The sequence below is a fragment of the Patella vulgata genome, chromosome 1 (genome assembly GCF_932274485.2).
Source record: "Patella vulgata chromosome 1, xgPatVulg1.2, whole genome shotgun sequence".
NCBI lineage: Eukaryota > Metazoa > Mollusca > Gastropoda > Patellidae > Patella > Patella vulgata.
In genome coordinates, this window is record NC_065879.2 from 93,340,143 (window position 1) to 93,359,292 (window position 19,150).

Genomic DNA, 19,150 nt, shown 5'->3' on the forward strand with positions numbered 1-19,150 from the left:
AAATATGGGTATATCTTCAAAAGATCTCGGTTGCTTTCGATATTGGCATGTATCGGACCTAAACTACATGGATTATGGCCCCTATAGAGGTCACAATTTTTATCCGACTTTGTTTAAACTTGAAATATAAGTTTATAACCCAATGATCTTGGATCCTTTCAATATTCGCGCATATTGGATCGTAACTTCCTGAATTATGGCCCCTGATTGTACGAAAAAATTGGGTTTTTAGCTTGTGGACCCTATAGAGGTCATAATTTTTATCCAATTTCAAAAACTGTTTAAATATATTGCAGTTACACCCTAAGGATGGTTGAATTCAAATTTCGTAAAAATCGGACCAAAACTGTCAGACAAAATGGCCGCCCATTGTTATCGAATAGCGTAAAAATAAGGTATATGAATGTTGTGGACTCTCTAGAGGTCACAATTTTCTTCTGATTTTGATGAAACTTGAAATGTAAGTTTATAACCCAAAGATCTTGGTTCCTTTCAATATTCACGCATATCGGATCGTATCCTTCTGAATTATGGACCCTGATTGTACGAAAAATCACGTTTTTAGCTTGAGGTCCCTCTAGAGTTTACAATTATTATCCGATGTAAAAAAACATTCTAATATATCATCGTTACACCGTAATTTTGTGAAAATTGGACCAAAACTGCCAGTCAATATGGCTGCCCCTCCTACACAATTAGTGTAAACATATGATCTGGTATATCCAAGTTGTGGACCCTCTAGAGGTCACAATTTTGAAGTGAATGTTTATAACCCAAAGGTCTTGGTTCCTTTCGATATCGGATCATAACTTCCTGAATTATGGCCCCTGATTGTAAAAAAAACGTTTAAATATATCACCCAGAGGTCGCAGTGGATCAATTTCGAGTTGCGTAAAAATACGCAGACATTCTAAAATTTTGCGTTTTTTATTTATACGCCCACATTTTCATGCGGACGTATTATGCTGTCGCCCCTGTCCGTCGGGACGTCCGTCTGTCTGTCCGTCCATCCGTCCACAATTGTTTGTGGACTCTCTACAGGTCACAATTCTTATCCGATTTTGACGAAACTTGAAATATAGGTTTGTCCCCAAAAGATCTTGGCTGCTTTCGATATTGGCATGTATCGGATCGAAAATTCATGGAGTATGGCCCCTGATTGTACGAAAAATCACGTTTTTAGCTTGTGGACCCTATAGAGGTCACAATTTTTATCCGATCTTGTTGAAACTTTAAATGTAAATTTATAACCCAAAGATCTCGGTTCTTTTCGATATTCGTGCATATTGGACTGTAACTTCCTGAATTATGGCCCATGATTGTACGAAAAATTGCGTTTTTAGCTTGTGAACACTATAGAAGTCATATTGTTTATCCGATTTAAAAAATCGTATTATTATATCACCGTTACACCTTAAGGACGGCTGAGTTCGAATTTCGTGAAAATCGGCTCAAAACTGACAGACAAAATGGATGCCCTTCGTTCTCAAATAGCGTAAAAATATGGTATATCAAGGTTGTGGACCCTATAGAGGTCACAATTTTTATCCGATTTTGTTGAAACTTGAAATGTAAGTTTATAACCTAAAGATCTCCGATCCTTTCGATATTGGCGTATTTCGGACAGTAACTTTCTGAATTATGGCCCCTGATTGTACGAGAATCACGTTTTTAGCTTGTTACACCTTAAGGACGGCTGAGTTCGAATTTCGTGAAAATCGGCTCAAAACTGACAGACAAAATGGATGCCCTTCGTTCTCAAATAGCGTAAAAATATGGTATATCAAGGTTGTGGACCCTATAGAGGTCACAATTTTTATCCGATTTTGTTGAAACTTGAAATGTAAGTTTATAACCTAAAGATCTCCGATCCTTTCGATATTCGCGTATTTCGGACAGTAACTTTCTGAATTATGGCCCCTGATTGTACGAGAATCACGTTTTTAGCTTGTGGACCCTATAGAGGTCATAATTTTTATCCAATTTCAAAAACTGTTTAAGACTGGTTGAATTCAAATTTCGTAAAAATCGGACCAAAACTGACAGACAAAATGGCCGCCCATTGTTATCGAATAGCGTAAAAATAAGGTATATGAATGTTGTGGACTCTCTAGAGGTCACAATTTTCTTCTGATTTTGATGAAACTTGAAATGTAAGTTTATAACCCAAAGATACCGGTTCCTGTAGATATTCGTGCACATTGGACTATAACTTCCTGAATTATGGCCCCTAATTGTACGAAAAATCGCGTTTTTAGGATGTGATCCCTCAAGATGTCACAATTTTTATCCGATTTAAAAAAACGTTTGAATTTATCACTGTTAAACCCTTATGATGGTTGAGTCCGAATTTCGCACAAATCAGACCAAAACTGTCGGACAAAATGGCTGCCCCTCATCCGCAAATATTGTAAATATGGTATATCAAGGTTTTGGACCCTCTAGAGAGAGGACACAATTTTGATCCGATTTTGATGTAACTTGAAATACATGTTTATAACCTAAAGATGTTGGTTCCTTTCAATATTCATGCATATCGGATTGTAACTTCCTGAATTATGGCCCTTGATTGTACGAAAAATCACTTCTTTTTTTGAGCTTGTTCTCTGTCCATCTCTTGCAAAATGTGGGCGTATCTTGCATGGCAACCGCTTGTATATTGCAGTCGCCCCTGTCCGTCGGTCGGTTCGTCCGTCCATCGTCCACAATTTCTTGTGAACGCTCTAATGCCAAAAGTTATCATCCAATTGTTTTAAAATTGATATGTGTTGTTTACATTAGTGAGATGAAGAAGCCTATTTAATTTCCGTTTATTACGTCTAGAGTTATGGCCCTTTTTCACTTTGTTGAACCTTGTGAATGCTCTAATGCCAAAAGTTAATATACGATCTTTGTGAATAACCCAAAGATCTCGGTTCCTGTAGATATTCGTGCACATTGGACTATAACTTCCTGAATTATGGCCCCTAATTGTACGAAAAATCGCGTTTTTAGGATGTGATCCCTCAAGATGTCAAAATTTTTATCCGATTTAAAAAAACGTTTGAATTTATCACTGTTAAACCCTTATGATGGTTGAGTCCGAATTTCGCACAAATCAGACCAAAACTGTCGGACAAAATGGCTGCCCCTCATCCGCAAATATTGTAAATATGGTATATCAAGGTTTTGGACCCTCTAGAGAGAGGACACAATTTTGATCCGATTTTGATGTAACTTGAAAAACATGTTTATAACCCAAAGATGTTGGTTCCTTTCAATATTCATGCATATCGGATTGTAACTTCCTGAATTATGGCCCTTGATTGTACGAAAAATCACTTCTTTTTTTGAGCTTGTTCTCTGTCCATCTCTTGCAAAATGTGGGCGTATCTTGCATGGCAACCGCTTGTATATTGCAGTCGCCCCTGTCCGTCGGTCGGTTCGTCCGTCCATCGTCCACAATTTCTTGTGAACGCTCTAATGCCAAAAGTTATCATCCAATTGTTTTAAAATTGATATGTGTTGTTTACATTAGTGAGATGAAGAAGCCTATTTAATTTCCGTTTATTACGTCTAGAGTTATGGCCCTTTTTCACTTTGTTGAACCTTGTGAATGCTCTAATGCCAAAAGTTAATATACGATCTTTGTGAAATTTATATGCATTATTTAGATTAGTGAAATGGAGAAGCCTATTGAATTTTAGCAATTTCCGTTTATTACATCTAGAGTTATGGCCCTTGTTTCACTTTATTGATCCTTATGAATGCTCTAACGCAAAAAGTTAACACCCGATCTTTGAGATTTTTATATGCATGATTTAAATTAGTGAAACGAAAATGGCTATTGAATTTCAGCAATTTACAATAATTACTTCTAGAGTTATTGCCCTTGTTTCACTTTGTTAAACCTTGTTAATGATGAAATGTGATGTTTCATCACCGGACCGGCCTACACATTTGCAGGGGCCGCGTTAATGCTGTAGCCTACCTTGATGATGGCCCGTGGAGGACACACGCGCTACTGACATCTGTCGTTATAACATTTGTATATTACAGCAAACTAATGATGTTATAACTTTTATATATTACATGAGACTAATGATGTTATAACTTTTATATATATCAGTTAACTGATAATGTTATAACTTTTATATTACAGGAAACTAATGAGGTTATAACTTTTTATATTACAGGCAACTAATGATGTACTTGTAGGAGAACTCAAAGAAGATAAGTCTGTTTCAGAATATAGTGAAAAAGGGGGGACAAATTTGATCCAGAACAGTGGAGGAAACCTGTATAGATGTGATATTTGTAGTAAATCATTCACCACCAGTAGTAGTCTACAGAAACATATCAGAATTCACACTAGTGAGAAACCTTATAGATGTGGTGTTTGTAGTAAATCATTCACCACCAGTGGTAGTCTACAGAAACATATCAGAATTCACACTAGTGAGAAACGTTATAAATGTAATGTTTGTAGTAAATCATTCACCACCATTAGTAGTCTACAGAAACATATCAGAATTCACACTAGTGAGAAACCTTATAAATGTAATGTTTGTTGGAAATCATTTTCTACGAGTAGTACTCTACAGACACACATTAGAATTCATACTGGTGAAAAACCCTATAGATGTGATGTTTGTAGTAAGTCATTCACCACCATTAGTAGTCTACAGAGACACAAGAGAATTCGTACAAGAGATAAACCATATAAATGTGATGTTTGTTGTAAATTAGTTAGATTGAAAAGTTATCTAAAAGTGCACATGCGAACTCATACTAAAGAAAAACACTACAACTGTAGTGTTTGTAGTAAATCATTCACCACCATTAGTAGTCTACAGAAACATAGCAGAATTCACACTAGTGACAAACCTTATAAATGTGATGTTTGTAGTAAATCATTTTCTACGAGTAGTAGTCTACAGACACACATAAGAATTCATACTGGTGAAAAACCCTATAAATGTAATGTTTGTAGTAAGTCATTCACCACCATTAGTAGTCTACAGAGACACAAGAGAATTCGTACAAGAGATAAACCATATAAATGTGATGTTTGTTGTAAATTATTTAGATTGAAAAGTTATCTAAAAGTGCACATGCGAACTCATACTAAAGAAAAACACTACAACTGTAGTGTTTGTAGTAAATCATTCACCACCATTAGTAGTCTACAGAAACATAGCAGAATTCACACTAGTGACAAACCTTATAAATGTGATGTTTGTAGTAAATCATTTTCTACGAGTAGTAGTCTACAGACACACATTAGAATTCATACTGGTGAAAGACCTTATATATGTGATGTTTGTAGTAAGTCATTCACCACCATTAGTGGTCTACAGAGACACAAGAGAATTCGTACAAGAGATAAACCATATAAATGTGATGTTTGTTGTAAATTATTTAGATTGAAACGTTATCTAAAAGTGCACATGCGAACTCATACTAAACTGTAGTGTTTGTAGTAAATCGTTCAGTAAAAACAGTGCCCTATTAAAACATATTAAGAGTCATACAGTAGAAAAACTAGTGTGATGTTTGTGGTAAGTCATTTACACGGCATGGAACCCCTACAGACATCTAGTGTGATGTTTGTAGTAAGTCATTCACCCAGTCTGGAACCCAAGTGTGATGTTTGTAGTAAGCCATTCACCCAGTTTAGAACCCTAGTGTGATGTTTGTAGTAAGTCATTCACCCAGTTTAGAACCCAAGTATGATGTTTGCAGTAAGTCATTCACTCAGTTTAGAACCCAAGTGTGATGTTTGTAGTAAGCCATTCACCCAGTTTAGAACCCTAGTGTGATGTTTAAGTGATAGTCTACACACATAAGAATTAAAATTTGAGAGAAACCTTATAAATGTGATGTTTTTGGTAAATCAGTCAGTCACAGCTGTTTGCTACAGCAACACCAGATATTATAGCAGGGATTGGATGGCTGAATAGTTAGCATGAGCGCGTTGTATCATAAGGTCTTTATTGAGTCAACTGGCGTGGTTTCGATTCCCAGTTGGTCACTGGTACATGGTAGTGTGATGTTTGTAGTAAGTCATTCACTCAGTTTAAAACCCTAGTGTGATGTTTGTAGTAAGTCATTCACCCAGTTTAGAACCCTATTGTGATGTTTGTAGTAAGTCATTCACCCAGTTTAGAACTCAAGTGTGATGTTTGTAGTAAGCCATTCACCCAGTTTAGAACCCTAGTGTGATGTTTGTAGTAAGTCATTCACCCAGTTTAGAACCTAGTGTGATGTTTGTAGTAAGTCATTCACCCAGTTTAGAACCCTAGTGTGATGTTTGTAGTAAGTCATTCACCCAGTTTAGAACCCTAGTGTGATGTTTGTAGTAAGTCATTCACCCAGTTTAGAACCCTAGTGTGATGTTTGTAGTAAGTCATTCACTCAGTTTAAAACCCTAGTGTGATGTTTGTAGTAAGTCATTCACCCAGTTTAGAACCCTAGTGTGATGTTTAAGTGATAGTCTACACACATAAGAATTAAAATTTGAGAGAAACCTTATAAATGTGATGTTTGTGGTAAATCAGTCAGTCACAGCTGTTTGCTACAGCAACACCAGATATTATAGCAGGGATTGGATGGCTGAATAGTTAGCACGAGCGCGTTGTATCATAAGGTCTTTATTGAGTCAACTGGCGTGGTTTCGATTCCCAGTTGGTCACTGGTACATGACAAGGGGTAGTATAGCTTGTCCAACCTCGTGGGTTTTCTCCAGGTCCTCCGGTTTCCTCCCACTGCTAAAGACCCTACTTTCTGATATAACAACTCTTACTCTCACAACTCTTTGTATCATCCTTATTGTGGGGGCTGTGGAGGGCGTCTCATAATTGTAATATGTATGTAATAATAGTTGTACAGTTATGTATCCACCTGTATTTTGATATATATATATATATGTTTATAGTTATGTATGTATGTACTGTACCTTTGTTTTATGGTCGCCTGTCCAACCTTGTGATTTTTCTCCGGGTCCTCTGGTTTCCTCCTACTACTAAAGACCCCTACGTTCAAGCGAATTATGGAAATAAAATTGAACCATATGTTAGTCCCAAAATGACCTAGTTTGTGTCAAGTGGACGTTAAACCCCATTTCTCTGTCTACTCAGTTTTTAGTATATCTATATTGTAAATGATCCAATTACTTACAAAACAATAAATATGTGACAGCCTCTGTGGAGTTTCTGTTTGGATGACTTTGCGGCTGTGGCCTTATGTTTTGTTTCCTGGCAACCTATCTTTGTAATAAATGTTAATTACTGCACCATGTATAAACCAAAATGCACCATTAAATTTCTTGTAAAAAACCCAGTTATTATCAAGATATTTGTATATGCATGTTTACAGTTGTACATGTATGAATTTTAATTATTGTTTAAATAAATGTTCTGTCACAGTTAATATGTTATTAAAATTTTAGATTTTCCTGGATGTGGTGTGGTTAATTCTTCCAGTAGAGCTGCTGATATCAAACAGTGATTAAGCCCCGCCTCCAATAAAGCTGCTGATATTTAGCAATGGTTAAGCCCCGCCTCCAATAAAACTGCTGATTTCAAGCAGTGATTATAATTTTTGTTTAAATAAATGTTCTGTCACAGCTAATATGCTATTAAAATTTTATATTGTCCTTGACATGGTGTGGTTAATTCTTCCGATAAAGATTCTGATATCAAGCAGTGATTAAGCTCCGCCTCCAATAAAGCTGCTGATATCAAGCAGTGATTAAGCCCCGCCTCCAATAAAGCTGCTGATATCAAGCAGTGATTAAGCCCCGCCTCCCCTCCTGTACTTAAACTTCCTTCCCCTGTTTGTCTCAAGTCCACGAGTCAACGTTTGCCCAACAAAGTAAACATGAAAATCTTATTGTATCACACTGAATATTAGTTCTATACCTATATATGTATTGTAAAATGACTTTTACTTTTGAGGAAATCTCCCTGTTGAGTCATATATCAATCAGAATTCTGGATAGAGTTATGTCCCTTCCAGACTTCACCCAAACAAGACCGGATTTTGACACAGACTATAGTTTTAAACTACTTTAAAGAGCACATCAAATGAGCAAACAAAATTATGTATATCCAGTGGCCACTACATACATTTTATTGCAAGTTTACACCAATCGGATTAAAATTATTCAACATATTACCATTTTAAGTGTCAGACACCAGAAACCACTTTCAATACTTCAGATACAGCCTTAAACCGTTTGATTGGCTCGTCATCAGTTCTGTTCAGTATGTAAGGGTGGGCCATAGTGCCGCTGTCCGGGCAAAATTTCTATCATAGCATGCTGTATGGCGTATATATGGCAGGAAATGATTCCTTTTGGCGAACAAAGAATAATTATGGCGAAAAAAGAAGGCATGAGTCCAATATGATTCGGCAATCAGAGAATCAACACTATAGAATCTCTTTCACTGTGGACGAAAATGAAATTGTACTTTTTGTGGGTTATTCGGGTTTTATTGGTCCGCGTCGTTTTATGATATACAACTGATTATAAAATGTTGAACCGGAAACGGAAGACAGTGTCGTGACTTCCGCTCTCTGTTCTGAAGCGGCCATTTTGTGTGTTTTTCAAAGGGCATCCGTTTTCAAAGACCCGCCTTCACGTAAAGATAAGAATGGTGAGTTGGTTTTGGTATAAAGAATGGAATAGATACAATTTAAGAATATGTAACAGACATTATATATGTATTTTCTAATATATATATTTTTAAACCTATGCTATTCTGGTATCCGTTCCAAAAATCGTGTTGTTTTCTACTTTCATTTTCATGTTTAGATTTCTCTGCACATGGAGCAGGTAGAGTAAAAATTCGGAAAGAAGGCGAAAAGCTAGCCTTTTATTTACGAAAATAACTTCATTTGAAGCCGCAGTTTTGTTCCAATCAACAATAGGACGAGCAAGAAAAGCTGATACGCAAATCATACTGGCGTAGCTGAAGCGTGACTCGCGACGACAATATTACGTCACCGCTTCACTGGCGTACCTAGTTAAAGCTACAATTTCATATTTTTAAGTTATATTTTTAAAATGTATTAAAATAAAGCCCTAAAATAGATGGTATCCAAAAACAGTCCTACCTTGTTAAAGAATAATCCTATTAATCCTATAATTCACTATTGCCAGCTGAGAAATTGGCAAAAATATCATTTTCAACTTCAAATTCAAACGTTTGAACATAGCTATTCCATGGAGGTAATAGGAAAACAAGGGAGGTAATTGTGTTATTATTTCCTGTGTCAATGATTTTTAAGGATGGGAAATAATGCCCATGATCGTATAATAGGGAGTTGGTTGATAACCTATTGAGCAAAAGACATAGATATAATTATGTTTTGACTTTCTTAGAAAATATGAATCTTGTTTTTCTAAATTGATTTTAATTTAGATCTAAATTGTATCTTGTTTTTCTAAATTGATTTTAATTTAGATCTAAATTGTATGATTAACTTTGTTTAAAAAAAACCCCATAAAATTGCGAGAATTATTCTTGTAGACGTCAGGAATATGTGACGTCATTGATAAAACGCGTCAATAAAAATATTTCCATGAGACGCATAATCTCGCTTTCGCGAGATTTGGTAAGTTAGCATGCGCATTGCCATCTTTCCTAGTGTATCTGTTTCCGGTCTGAATTTTTTTTTAAATCAACGGTCTGTGGTGACAGTTTTAGTTACGCTCCTGTGTTACCGGAAAAGAGCTTTGTTCTATAATATTCTCATAAATAAAAAATGTTACGGTCTTGGCCAAGTTAAAGTGTTGTCGTCGTGTATAAACACGGCCCCTTTTTTTAAACTAGTTCTCTGTCCATCTATTAGGGGTTTCAGGTCAAAGTTTTTTAATGATGTTATATCTTTTATATTTTACAGGAAACTGATGATGTTGTAACTTTTATATATTACAGGAAACTAATAATGTTAAAACTTTTATATATTACAGGAAACTAATAATGTTATAATTTTTATACGTTACAGGAAACTAATGATGTTATAACTTTTATATATTACAGGAAACTAATGATGTTATAACTTTTATATATTGCAGGATACTAATGATGTTATAACTTTTATATGTTACAGGAAACTAATGATGTTATAAGTTTTATATATTACAGGAAACTAATGTTGTTATAACATTTATATATTGCAGGCAACTAACGTTATAACTTTAAACTTTTATGTTACAGGCAACTAATGATGTTATGACTTTTATATATTAGGCTGACCTTAAAAATATCTTTGTTTCCCCTAACGTGACTGACTAACTAAAACCACCCCCGACTTAAATTATGTTATTGCACTTTTCCACAATCTTTTTATTTTATTTTGTGTGTCAACAAAAATATCACAAGAGTTATTTCCCTTTACTATGGCTATGGTTGGATTCATTATTGAAACTGGTTGATCAAGACGAAAGCGTCATCGGTGTCACTTCTCAACAAAATGGTTGCAGACGAAAGCACGTCCATTCCCACGAAATGATTCTGCCTCTATGTCTGTGGGGCGTCATTTTAAACATGACGACAATATTTTTAATATCTGTTTACGAGAAAAATGAAGGCACAATCCGCACGATCGTTAAAAACGTATTGAAGGAGTTTCACACTTCAAGTTCATGGCAAATCGTGTGCGAGTCGTGCATCACGAAAAATCCTGATGTCATTGATTTGTTTGCCAATAAAGAAGACGAATGTTTCCACCCGGAAAATTATCAAGCTGTCAAATTAGCTCTTAAGTTTAATAAAAACTAAAAAAAATCTGAAAAAAACCCCGACCTACCGACCCTTCTCCTCGATTGTGGGTCGGGTTTGGTGAAACAAAGATATTTTTAAGGTCAGCCTTACAGGAAACTAATGTATATGATGTTATAACTTTTATATATTGCAGGAAGCTAATGATATTTTAACTTTTATATATTACAGGAAACTAATGATGTTATAACATTTCATCAATGTGTTGTATGTGATGACATTTTTCAACAACTTGATGATTTAGAAAAACACAATAAAATACATGTTAAAGAAGAGAAAACTGATGATGTTGATGGATATTGTCATGTTAAAGAAGAGAAAACTGATGATGTAGATGAATATTGTCATGTTAAAGAAGAGAAAACTGACGATGACAATGTTGAAAACGGTTTAGAAGCAGATGAGTTGGTTTCATTTAACGAAAGCCAGTCATTTAAGAAACACATGAGAACTCATATAGGGGGAAAACCTTATAAATGTGATGTTTGTAGTAAATCATTTTCAAAGAGTAGTAATCTAGTGACACATATGAGAATTCATACAAGTGGAAAACCTTATAAATGTAATTTTTGTGGTAAATCATTTAGTGTGAATTGTACTTTAAAACTACACTTGAGGATTCATACAGGGGAAAAAACTCAAAAATGTGATGTTTGTAGTAAATCATTTGCTAATAGAAGTCATCTACAGAGACACATGAGAATTCATACAGGTGCAAAACCTTATATGTGTGATGTTTGTAGTAAATCATTCACTATTAATGGTAACTTACAGAGGCATATGAGAACTCATACGGGGGGAAAACCTTTTGAGTGTGGTTTTTGTGGTAAATCGTTCAGTGTGAATGGTAATTTACAGAGACACATGAGAATTCATACAGGGGGAAAACCTTATAAATGTGATGTTTGTAGTAAATCATTTGGCGAAAATCATCATTTACTTGCACACATTACGACCCATAGTGGAGGAACACCTTATAAATGTGATGTTAGTAGTAAATCATTTATTAATGATGGTGGCCTACAAAACCACAAAAGAATTCATACTGAAGAAACACCTTATAAATGTGATGTTTGTGGTAAATCATTTAGTCAAATTAGTCATTTACAGTTTCACGTTAGAACTCATTCTGGTGTAAAACCTTATAAATGTGATGTTTGTGGTAAATCATTTAGTCAAATTAGTCATTTACAGTTTCACGTTAGAACTCATTCTGGTGTAAAACCGTATAAATGTGATGTTTGTAGTAAATCATTTACCAGGAATGGTTGTTTGCAAAGACACATGAGAATTCATACAGGTGAAAAACCCTATAAATGTAATGTTTGTAGTAAATCATTTGGTCGAGCTCATCATTTACAGGATCACATAAAAACTCATACTCAGGCCTGGAAATATCAATGTAATGCTTGTGGTAAACCGTTTAGTGTGAATTGTAATTTAAAGAGACACATGAGAATTCATACAGGGGAAATATCTTATAAATGTTATGTTTGTAATAAATCATTTGGTCAAACTCATCATTTACAGGTACACATAAGAACTCATACTTAGGCCTGGAAATAACGGTTTTAGATGTACAAGTACCTGATAAAATGTCAGTCACTAATAAAAGATCACCTGACATTTTTAACTTAATATTATTAATATCAATAAAAAAAAAGACAAATCAGTGCCGGACAAAATGACAGACACCAGAGGTTTAGTGACGGACAAAACCTGAATCTGTGCCTGATATTGTCTATAACAGGTGCCTTATTTGCAGGCTTGCTCATACTGGATAGAAAACCCTATAAATGATGTGATATTTTTTAGTAAATCATTTTATAAAAGTAATTGTCTACATGGTAATCTGTACTGGAGAAAAATTTTATAAAAGTGATGTTTGTGATAAATCATCTCATCAAAATATGGAATACATAAAAACTTACACTTGTGAAAAACCTTATTCATTTGTTTTTTGGGGGCTTGTGTTACAGATTGAATTATTTCTTAATACAAAATTTATGGAAATACCTTGTTGAATATTGTTGGTCTACCCCTTTGAAATGAAATGGGGTTTAACGTCCTATTGTTCCTATAATAAACTGCCAGTTGATTTAATCATTTAAAACATCCAAAGAGAGAGAGAGAAAAATGGGGTTTAACGTCCACTCGACACAAACTAGGTCATTTTGGGACTAACACATGGTTCAATTGTATTTCAATAATTCGCTTGTGCGTAGGGGTCTTTTAGCGGTGGGAGGAAACTGGAGGACCCGGAGAAAAACCACGAGGTTGGACAGGCAACCCTACTCCTTGTCACGTAGAACCGGGGAATCAAAACCAGCCTTGTATCTTTGTTGTATTATTTTCAATCAAACAGCTTCACATAAAGATACATTGCTATAAGTTATGGTGAGTATATTTGGATATAAATTTTATAAAAGCAATATTCGGAACAGTCTCTTGTCTTTCCAGCAATATAAATACAAATAACGCTCTAACCCTATCACTGGTCTACACCTACTGTCTGTTCCAGGTAACACTCTAACCCTGTCACTGGTCTACACCTAGGTTGGAGTCCTTGTCTTTAAATCACAAAATACGAAGTGGAAATAGTTTTGGATTATTTAATCTGTAATCAACGGTACAAAGCCAGAGGGGTCAAAACCAAAAGTATGACACAGATGTCAGTAGCGTGTGTGTCCTCCACGGGCTCTTACGCACGCTGTGCAGCAATGTCGCATGGAATTTACCAATGTTTGAAAGAAGGCCTGGGGCATATTGTTCCATTCTTGGACAAGAGCAGCTTCTAAAGCAGCAATGGTGTGCATCTGTGGTTTCCGATACAGACGGCGTCCAATCTCATCCCAGACATGTTCTATCGGTGCCATGTCCGGAGACATGGCTGGCCAGTCCAAGACATTGATGTTGTTAGCAGCCAGGTAGTCCATACTAAAACGGGCGGTATGCGGACGTGCATTATCCTGTTGGAAGTGCTGAAGTTGTGGGTGCGCTCGAAACATCGGAACAACAATTGGTTGCAAGACATCATCACGGTAGGCTACAGCATTAACGCGACCCCTGCAAATGTGTAGGGCGGTCCGGTGATGAAATGTGAAGCCTCCCCACACCATTACACTTCCCCCACCCCATCGATTCGTATCGAAGACGCAGCAGTCTGCAAAACGTTCCCCAAGACGTCTCCACACACGTTGACGGCCATCAGCGTGATAAAGATGAAAGCGACTCTCATCACTGAAGAGCACACTTTGCCAGTCTACTCTTCTCCATGTCTGGTGTCCTTGAGCCCATATAAAACGCCACTGACGGTGATGATCCCTGAGGATAGCTCCAACATAAGGTCGTCGTGCACGGAGTCCTACTTCTCTTAGACGACGTCTTACGGTGTTGGCACTTACTGGTCCTTGTCTTCCGACGACTGCTGCACCTGTTCATGGCACTGGGCGGAATCTGACACGCAGATGAGTGACCCGGATGTAGCGGTCTTGAGCCTGGGTTGTAACGCATTGTGGACCAGGACATTGACGGTCACGTGTTGATCCAGTAACTCGAACACGTTCCACCAACCTTACAATAGTGGACTGATGACAATTGAAGTGTCTGGCAATAGCACGTGTAGACATGCCAGCCCAGGACATTCCCCTAAGCCGGGAGATTTTCTATTAAATAATCAACCAGAGTGGATTAATCTGTGAGGATTTTCATATTCTCCGACAAATTACAAAACTAGCATCGTTACATTAATTGTGAATAATTCGTGTTGGGTAAATCCAAGTCCCTTTTCAATATACAACCATCATTCAGTACTTCCGGAAAGGAAGGGAAAACTTCTAACAAAGGAACGATAGACTATTGTTTAATCCGACGTTCTCTAGACTCGCAAGTTCAGAACCAAATCAGACAATTTTTATCTTGTTTTTTTTTCTTTTTTTCAAGTCTAATGTTTCAATCAAATTTGTTGCTAACAATAGCCTAAAAATGGTGAGTTGATTTTGCTATAAAATTCCGGGCGACCATGTTTGATTCGACTCCCTTTTACATTCCATCACTTTTACATTTGTTCCTATTTTCTATTAGCGTCAGGGTTAGGGTCAGGTATTTACCATCGAAGAGCTTATTTTCTTTTCACTTATCTACTTGTTATTTACTTTCTGTGGTTCCACAACAATGAAATATGGAGACACAAAAATTGTAGTCACATCAAACATGATTGCCAAATTCCATAGGGGATGGAAGACAAACAACCAGCGTCACATGATTTGCTGATTTGCATATCAACAAAGACGTCTTTGCAGTACATACTACTGTGGTTTGAAAAAGAATATTTAAAGGCGCCAAGTCTCTAACTTTATATTTTCCATAATATTTAAAATTAAAAACACAAATTAGAATTCAATATTGATCAATTTCAATCAATATTGATGTTTTTATATTTGCCGTGAAACCATAGGATCCAAATATCAAATATTTAAGATACAATTAATTAAAATTTTATAATCAGTATTCAGTACACAGAGTCGGGAGCTTGGTGGATGACCGAATGGTTAGTTCGTATGTTGTATCGTAGGAGCAGAACAGTTAAACCCCATTTCATTCTTTTCATGTCCTTCCAGGGAAATCCTGGGAACCTACTTGACTAACGCTAATAATGTTATAAATTTCATATATTACAGGAAACTAATGATGTTATAACTTTTATATATGACAGGAAACAAATGATGTTATAACTTTTATATATTACAGGATACTAATGATGTTATAACTTTTATATATTACAGGAAACTAATGATGTTACAACTTTTATATATTACAGGGAACTAATGATGTTAAAACTTTTATATATTACAGGATACTAATGATATTATAACTTTTATATATTATAAGAAACTAATGATGTTATAACTTTTATATATTACAGGGAACTAATGATGTTATAACTTTTATATATGACAGGAAACTAATGATGTTACAACTTTTATATATTACAGGATACTAATGATATTATAACTTTTATATATTATAAGAAACTAATGATGTTATAACTTTTATATATTAAAGGAAACTAATGATGTTATAACTTTTATATATTACAGGAGACTAATGATGTTATAACTTTTATATATTACAGGGAACTAATGATGTTAAAACTTTTATATATTACAGGAAATTAATGTTGTACTTGTGAGGGAACTCGAAGAAGTGAAATCTGTTTTAGAACATGGTAAGAAATGGGAGACAAGTTTCAAGAATAACAGGGAAGGAAAACCATATCAATGTGATGTTTGTAGTAAATCATTTGGCAGCATTAGTAAACTAAGAGTACACATGAGAATTCATACTGGGGCGAAACCTTATAAATGTGATGTTTGTAATAAATCATTTGTTACGAATAGTCATCTGAAGAGACACATGAGAATTCATACAGACAAAAAACCTTATAAATGTGAGGTTTGTGGTAAATCATTCACCCAGGGTAGTGGTCTACAGAGACACATGAGAATTCATACCGGATATAAACCATATCAATGTGATGTTTGTAGTAAATCATTTACTCGTAGTAGTAATCTAGAACAACACATGAGAATCCATACCGGTGAAAAACCTTATAAATGTGATATTTGTAGTAAATCATTTACTGAACGAGGTAGTCTAAGGAAACACATGAGAATTCATACAGGCGAAAAACCATTTGAATGTGATGTTTGTAGTAAATCATTTAATCGGAATGATGATCTAAAAGTACATCTGAGAATACATACTGGTGAAACACCTTATAAATGTGATGTTTGTAGTAAATCATTCATTAGTAGTAGTCACATCAAGAGACACATGAGAATACATACTGGCGAAACACCTTATAAATGTGATGTTTGTGGTAAATCATTCACCCAGGGTAGTGGTCTACAGAGACACATGAGAATTCATACTGGTGAAACACCATATAAATGTGATGTTTGTAGTAAATCATTTACTCGTAGTAGTAATCTAGAACAACACATGAGAATTCATACTGGTGACAAGCCTTATAAATGTGATGTTTGTAGTAAATCATTCACCCAGGGTAGTCATCTACAGACCCACAGGAGAATTCATACTGGTGAAAAACCTTATAGATGTGTCGTTTGTAGTAAATCATTTGCTTGTAGTAATCATCTTCAGACACATATCCGAATTCATACTCGAGAAAAACGGTATAAATGTGATATTTGTAGTAAATCATTTTCGAGAAGGAATACTCTACAGAAACACATAAATAATCATGCTGTAGAAAAAAACTTAAAACTGTGATGTTGGTAGTAAATTGTTTTCAAGAATTGTTCATCTTCAGAGTCCTATATTTATCCTGTAATATACATGTAACCTGACAAATCTTGTATTTGTCATCTACAGATAAACATTAGAACTCGTACTGGAAAATCTGTCTTCTTTCACCGGGATTTAGCTGAAAAGTAGGACGTTTAATCCCATTTTATTTCATTACAGTTAATGAATAATCAAGACTAATTTTTTGATTTTATGTTTAGAATACTGGACTTTACACCCACCAAGTGGTACGAACTTGAAAATTAAACTCATGTGACCAAAATATGTACACATTTTATTTTTCCAAAGTGTAGACTGAGATGTAACATTAGGGATGAAACTCCTGTCTCTATAGTCCAAAGATATCTTCCAATTCAATTCATGGGACAAATAAGCCTTTTGATTTTTAACGATTTCTGATAATTACTGTCTGTGTAATTTATGATTACTAAAGTTTATTTAAATTGGGTTGGGTGGCCAGATGGTTAATTGAGTCAACTGGTGCGGTTTAGATTCCCTGCTTGGATGTGACAAAGAGTAGCATCATCTGTCCAACCTTGTGGGTTTTCTCCAGGTCCTCCGGTTTCCTTCCACTGCTAAAGACCCCAACGCGCAAAGCGTATTATTAAAATAAAATTGAACCATATGTTAGTCCTAAAATTACCTAGTCAGTGTAGAGTGGATGTTAAACCCCGTTTCACTGTCTACTCAGTTTTTAGTACATCTATATTGTAAATGATCCAATTACCGACAAAACAATAAATATATGACAACCTCCGTTTGGATGACTTTGCGGCTGTGGCCTTTTGTTTTGTTGCCTGGCAACCTGTCTTTGTAATAAATGTAAATTACTGCACCATGTATAAACCAAAAGGCACCATTAAATTTCTTGGGATCACGTGGCTAAGTGGGTAAGACGCTAGCTCGCTAGCCTGGAGGTCGGGTGTTCGATCCCTGCATTGGCCCGAGATAGTTCATCCAGATTTTCCGGCGTGGTTCTCCCTTGTCAGTGATGCAGGACGGAGGGGCTGACAAGGAAAGCTGTCTAGTCGTTCGGATGGGACGAAAAACCGAGGTCCCGTGTACACATTGGCGTGCACGTAAAAGATCCCTTGGCAGTTGGAATTCGATATAAGAGTAGGCCGTAGTGCCGCTGTCCGGGCAAAATTTCCCTCATAGCACACTGTATGGTGTATGCCCGTCTTCATTAGCCCAGGTTAGGAGCAGAACAGTAGGACGTTAAACTCCATTTCATACCATTAAATTTCTTGTAAAAAAAATCCAGTTATTATCAAAATATTTGTATATGCATGTTTACAGTTGTACATGTATGAATTTTAATTATTGTTTAATTAAATGTTCTGTCACAGTTAATATGCTATTAAAATTTTATATTTTCCTTGATGTGGTGTGGTTAATTCTTCCAAATAGGCTGCTGATATGAAGCAGTGATTAAGCCCCGCCTCCCCTCCTGTACTTAAACTTCCTTCCCCTGTTGTCTCAAGTCCACGAGCCAACGTTTGCCCAACAAAGTAAACATGAAAATCCTACTGTATCACACTGAATACATGTACCTATACATGTATTGTAAAATGACTTTTACTTTTGAGGAAATCTCCCTGTTGAGTCATATATCAATCAGAATTGTGGATAGAGTTATGCAGTCTCAGCATTATATCCCTTCCAGATTGCACCCAAACAAGAAGGGATTTTGACACAAACTGGCTAGGGTTTTAAACTACTTTAAAGAGCACATCAAATGAGCAAACAAAATTATGTATAACCAGTGGCCACTATAATATATACATTTTACCGCAAGTTTACACCAATCGAATTAAAATTATTCGACATATTAGCCATTTAAGTGTCAGACACCGAAACCACTTTCAATATTTCAATTACAGCCTTAAACCTTTTGATTGGCTGGTCATCAGTTCTGTTCAGTAGAAGAGTAGGCCATAGTGCCGCTGTCCGGGTAAAATTTCCCTCATAGCATACTGTATGGCGTATATATGGCAGGAAATATTTCTTTTGGCAACAAAGAATAATTATGGCAAAAAAAGAAGGCATGG

General features: G+C 35.7%; 3 protein-coding genes across 6 annotated transcripts in view; all 3 read left to right on the forward strand.

Annotated features, from left to right (window-relative positions):
- The window catches only part of LOC126816802 (zinc finger protein 271), an 80,804-nt gene extending 73,366 nt beyond the window's left edge, over window positions 1-7,438 (forward strand). For all 4 annotated transcript variants that reach the window (XM_056100244.1, XM_056100247.1, XM_056100252.1 and 1 more), the window contains one exon: window positions 4,176-7,438. In XM_056100244.1, coding sequence (XP_055956219.1) covers window positions 4,176-5,453 — 1,278 coding nt within the window. In that variant the 3' untranslated portion in view covers window positions 5,454-7,438. The remainder of the gene's footprint in view (window positions 1-4,175) is intronic.
- A 1,129-nt stretch (window positions 7,439-8,567) lies between these two features.
- LOC126818065 (zinc finger protein OZF-like) lies at window positions 8,568-13,607 on the forward strand. The gene is made up of 2 exons (XM_050545245.2): window positions 8,568-8,639; window positions 10,941-13,607. Exons 1-2 carry the CDS (start codon window positions 8,637-8,639, stop codon window positions 12,321-12,323), a joined length of 1,386 nt encoding a protein of 461 aa, XP_050401202.2. The 5' UTR covers window positions 8,568-8,636; the 3' UTR covers window positions 12,324-13,607.
- On the forward strand, window positions 13,601-18,448 carry LOC130012454 (zinc finger protein 271-like). The gene is made up of 2 exons (XM_056100442.1): window positions 13,601-14,756; window positions 15,939-18,448. Exons 1-2 carry the CDS (start codon window positions 14,754-14,756, stop codon window positions 17,061-17,063), a joined length of 1,128 nt encoding a protein of 375 aa, XP_055956417.1. The 5' UTR covers window positions 13,601-14,753; the 3' UTR covers window positions 17,064-18,448.
- Window positions 18,449-19,150: the final 702 nt, after the last annotated feature.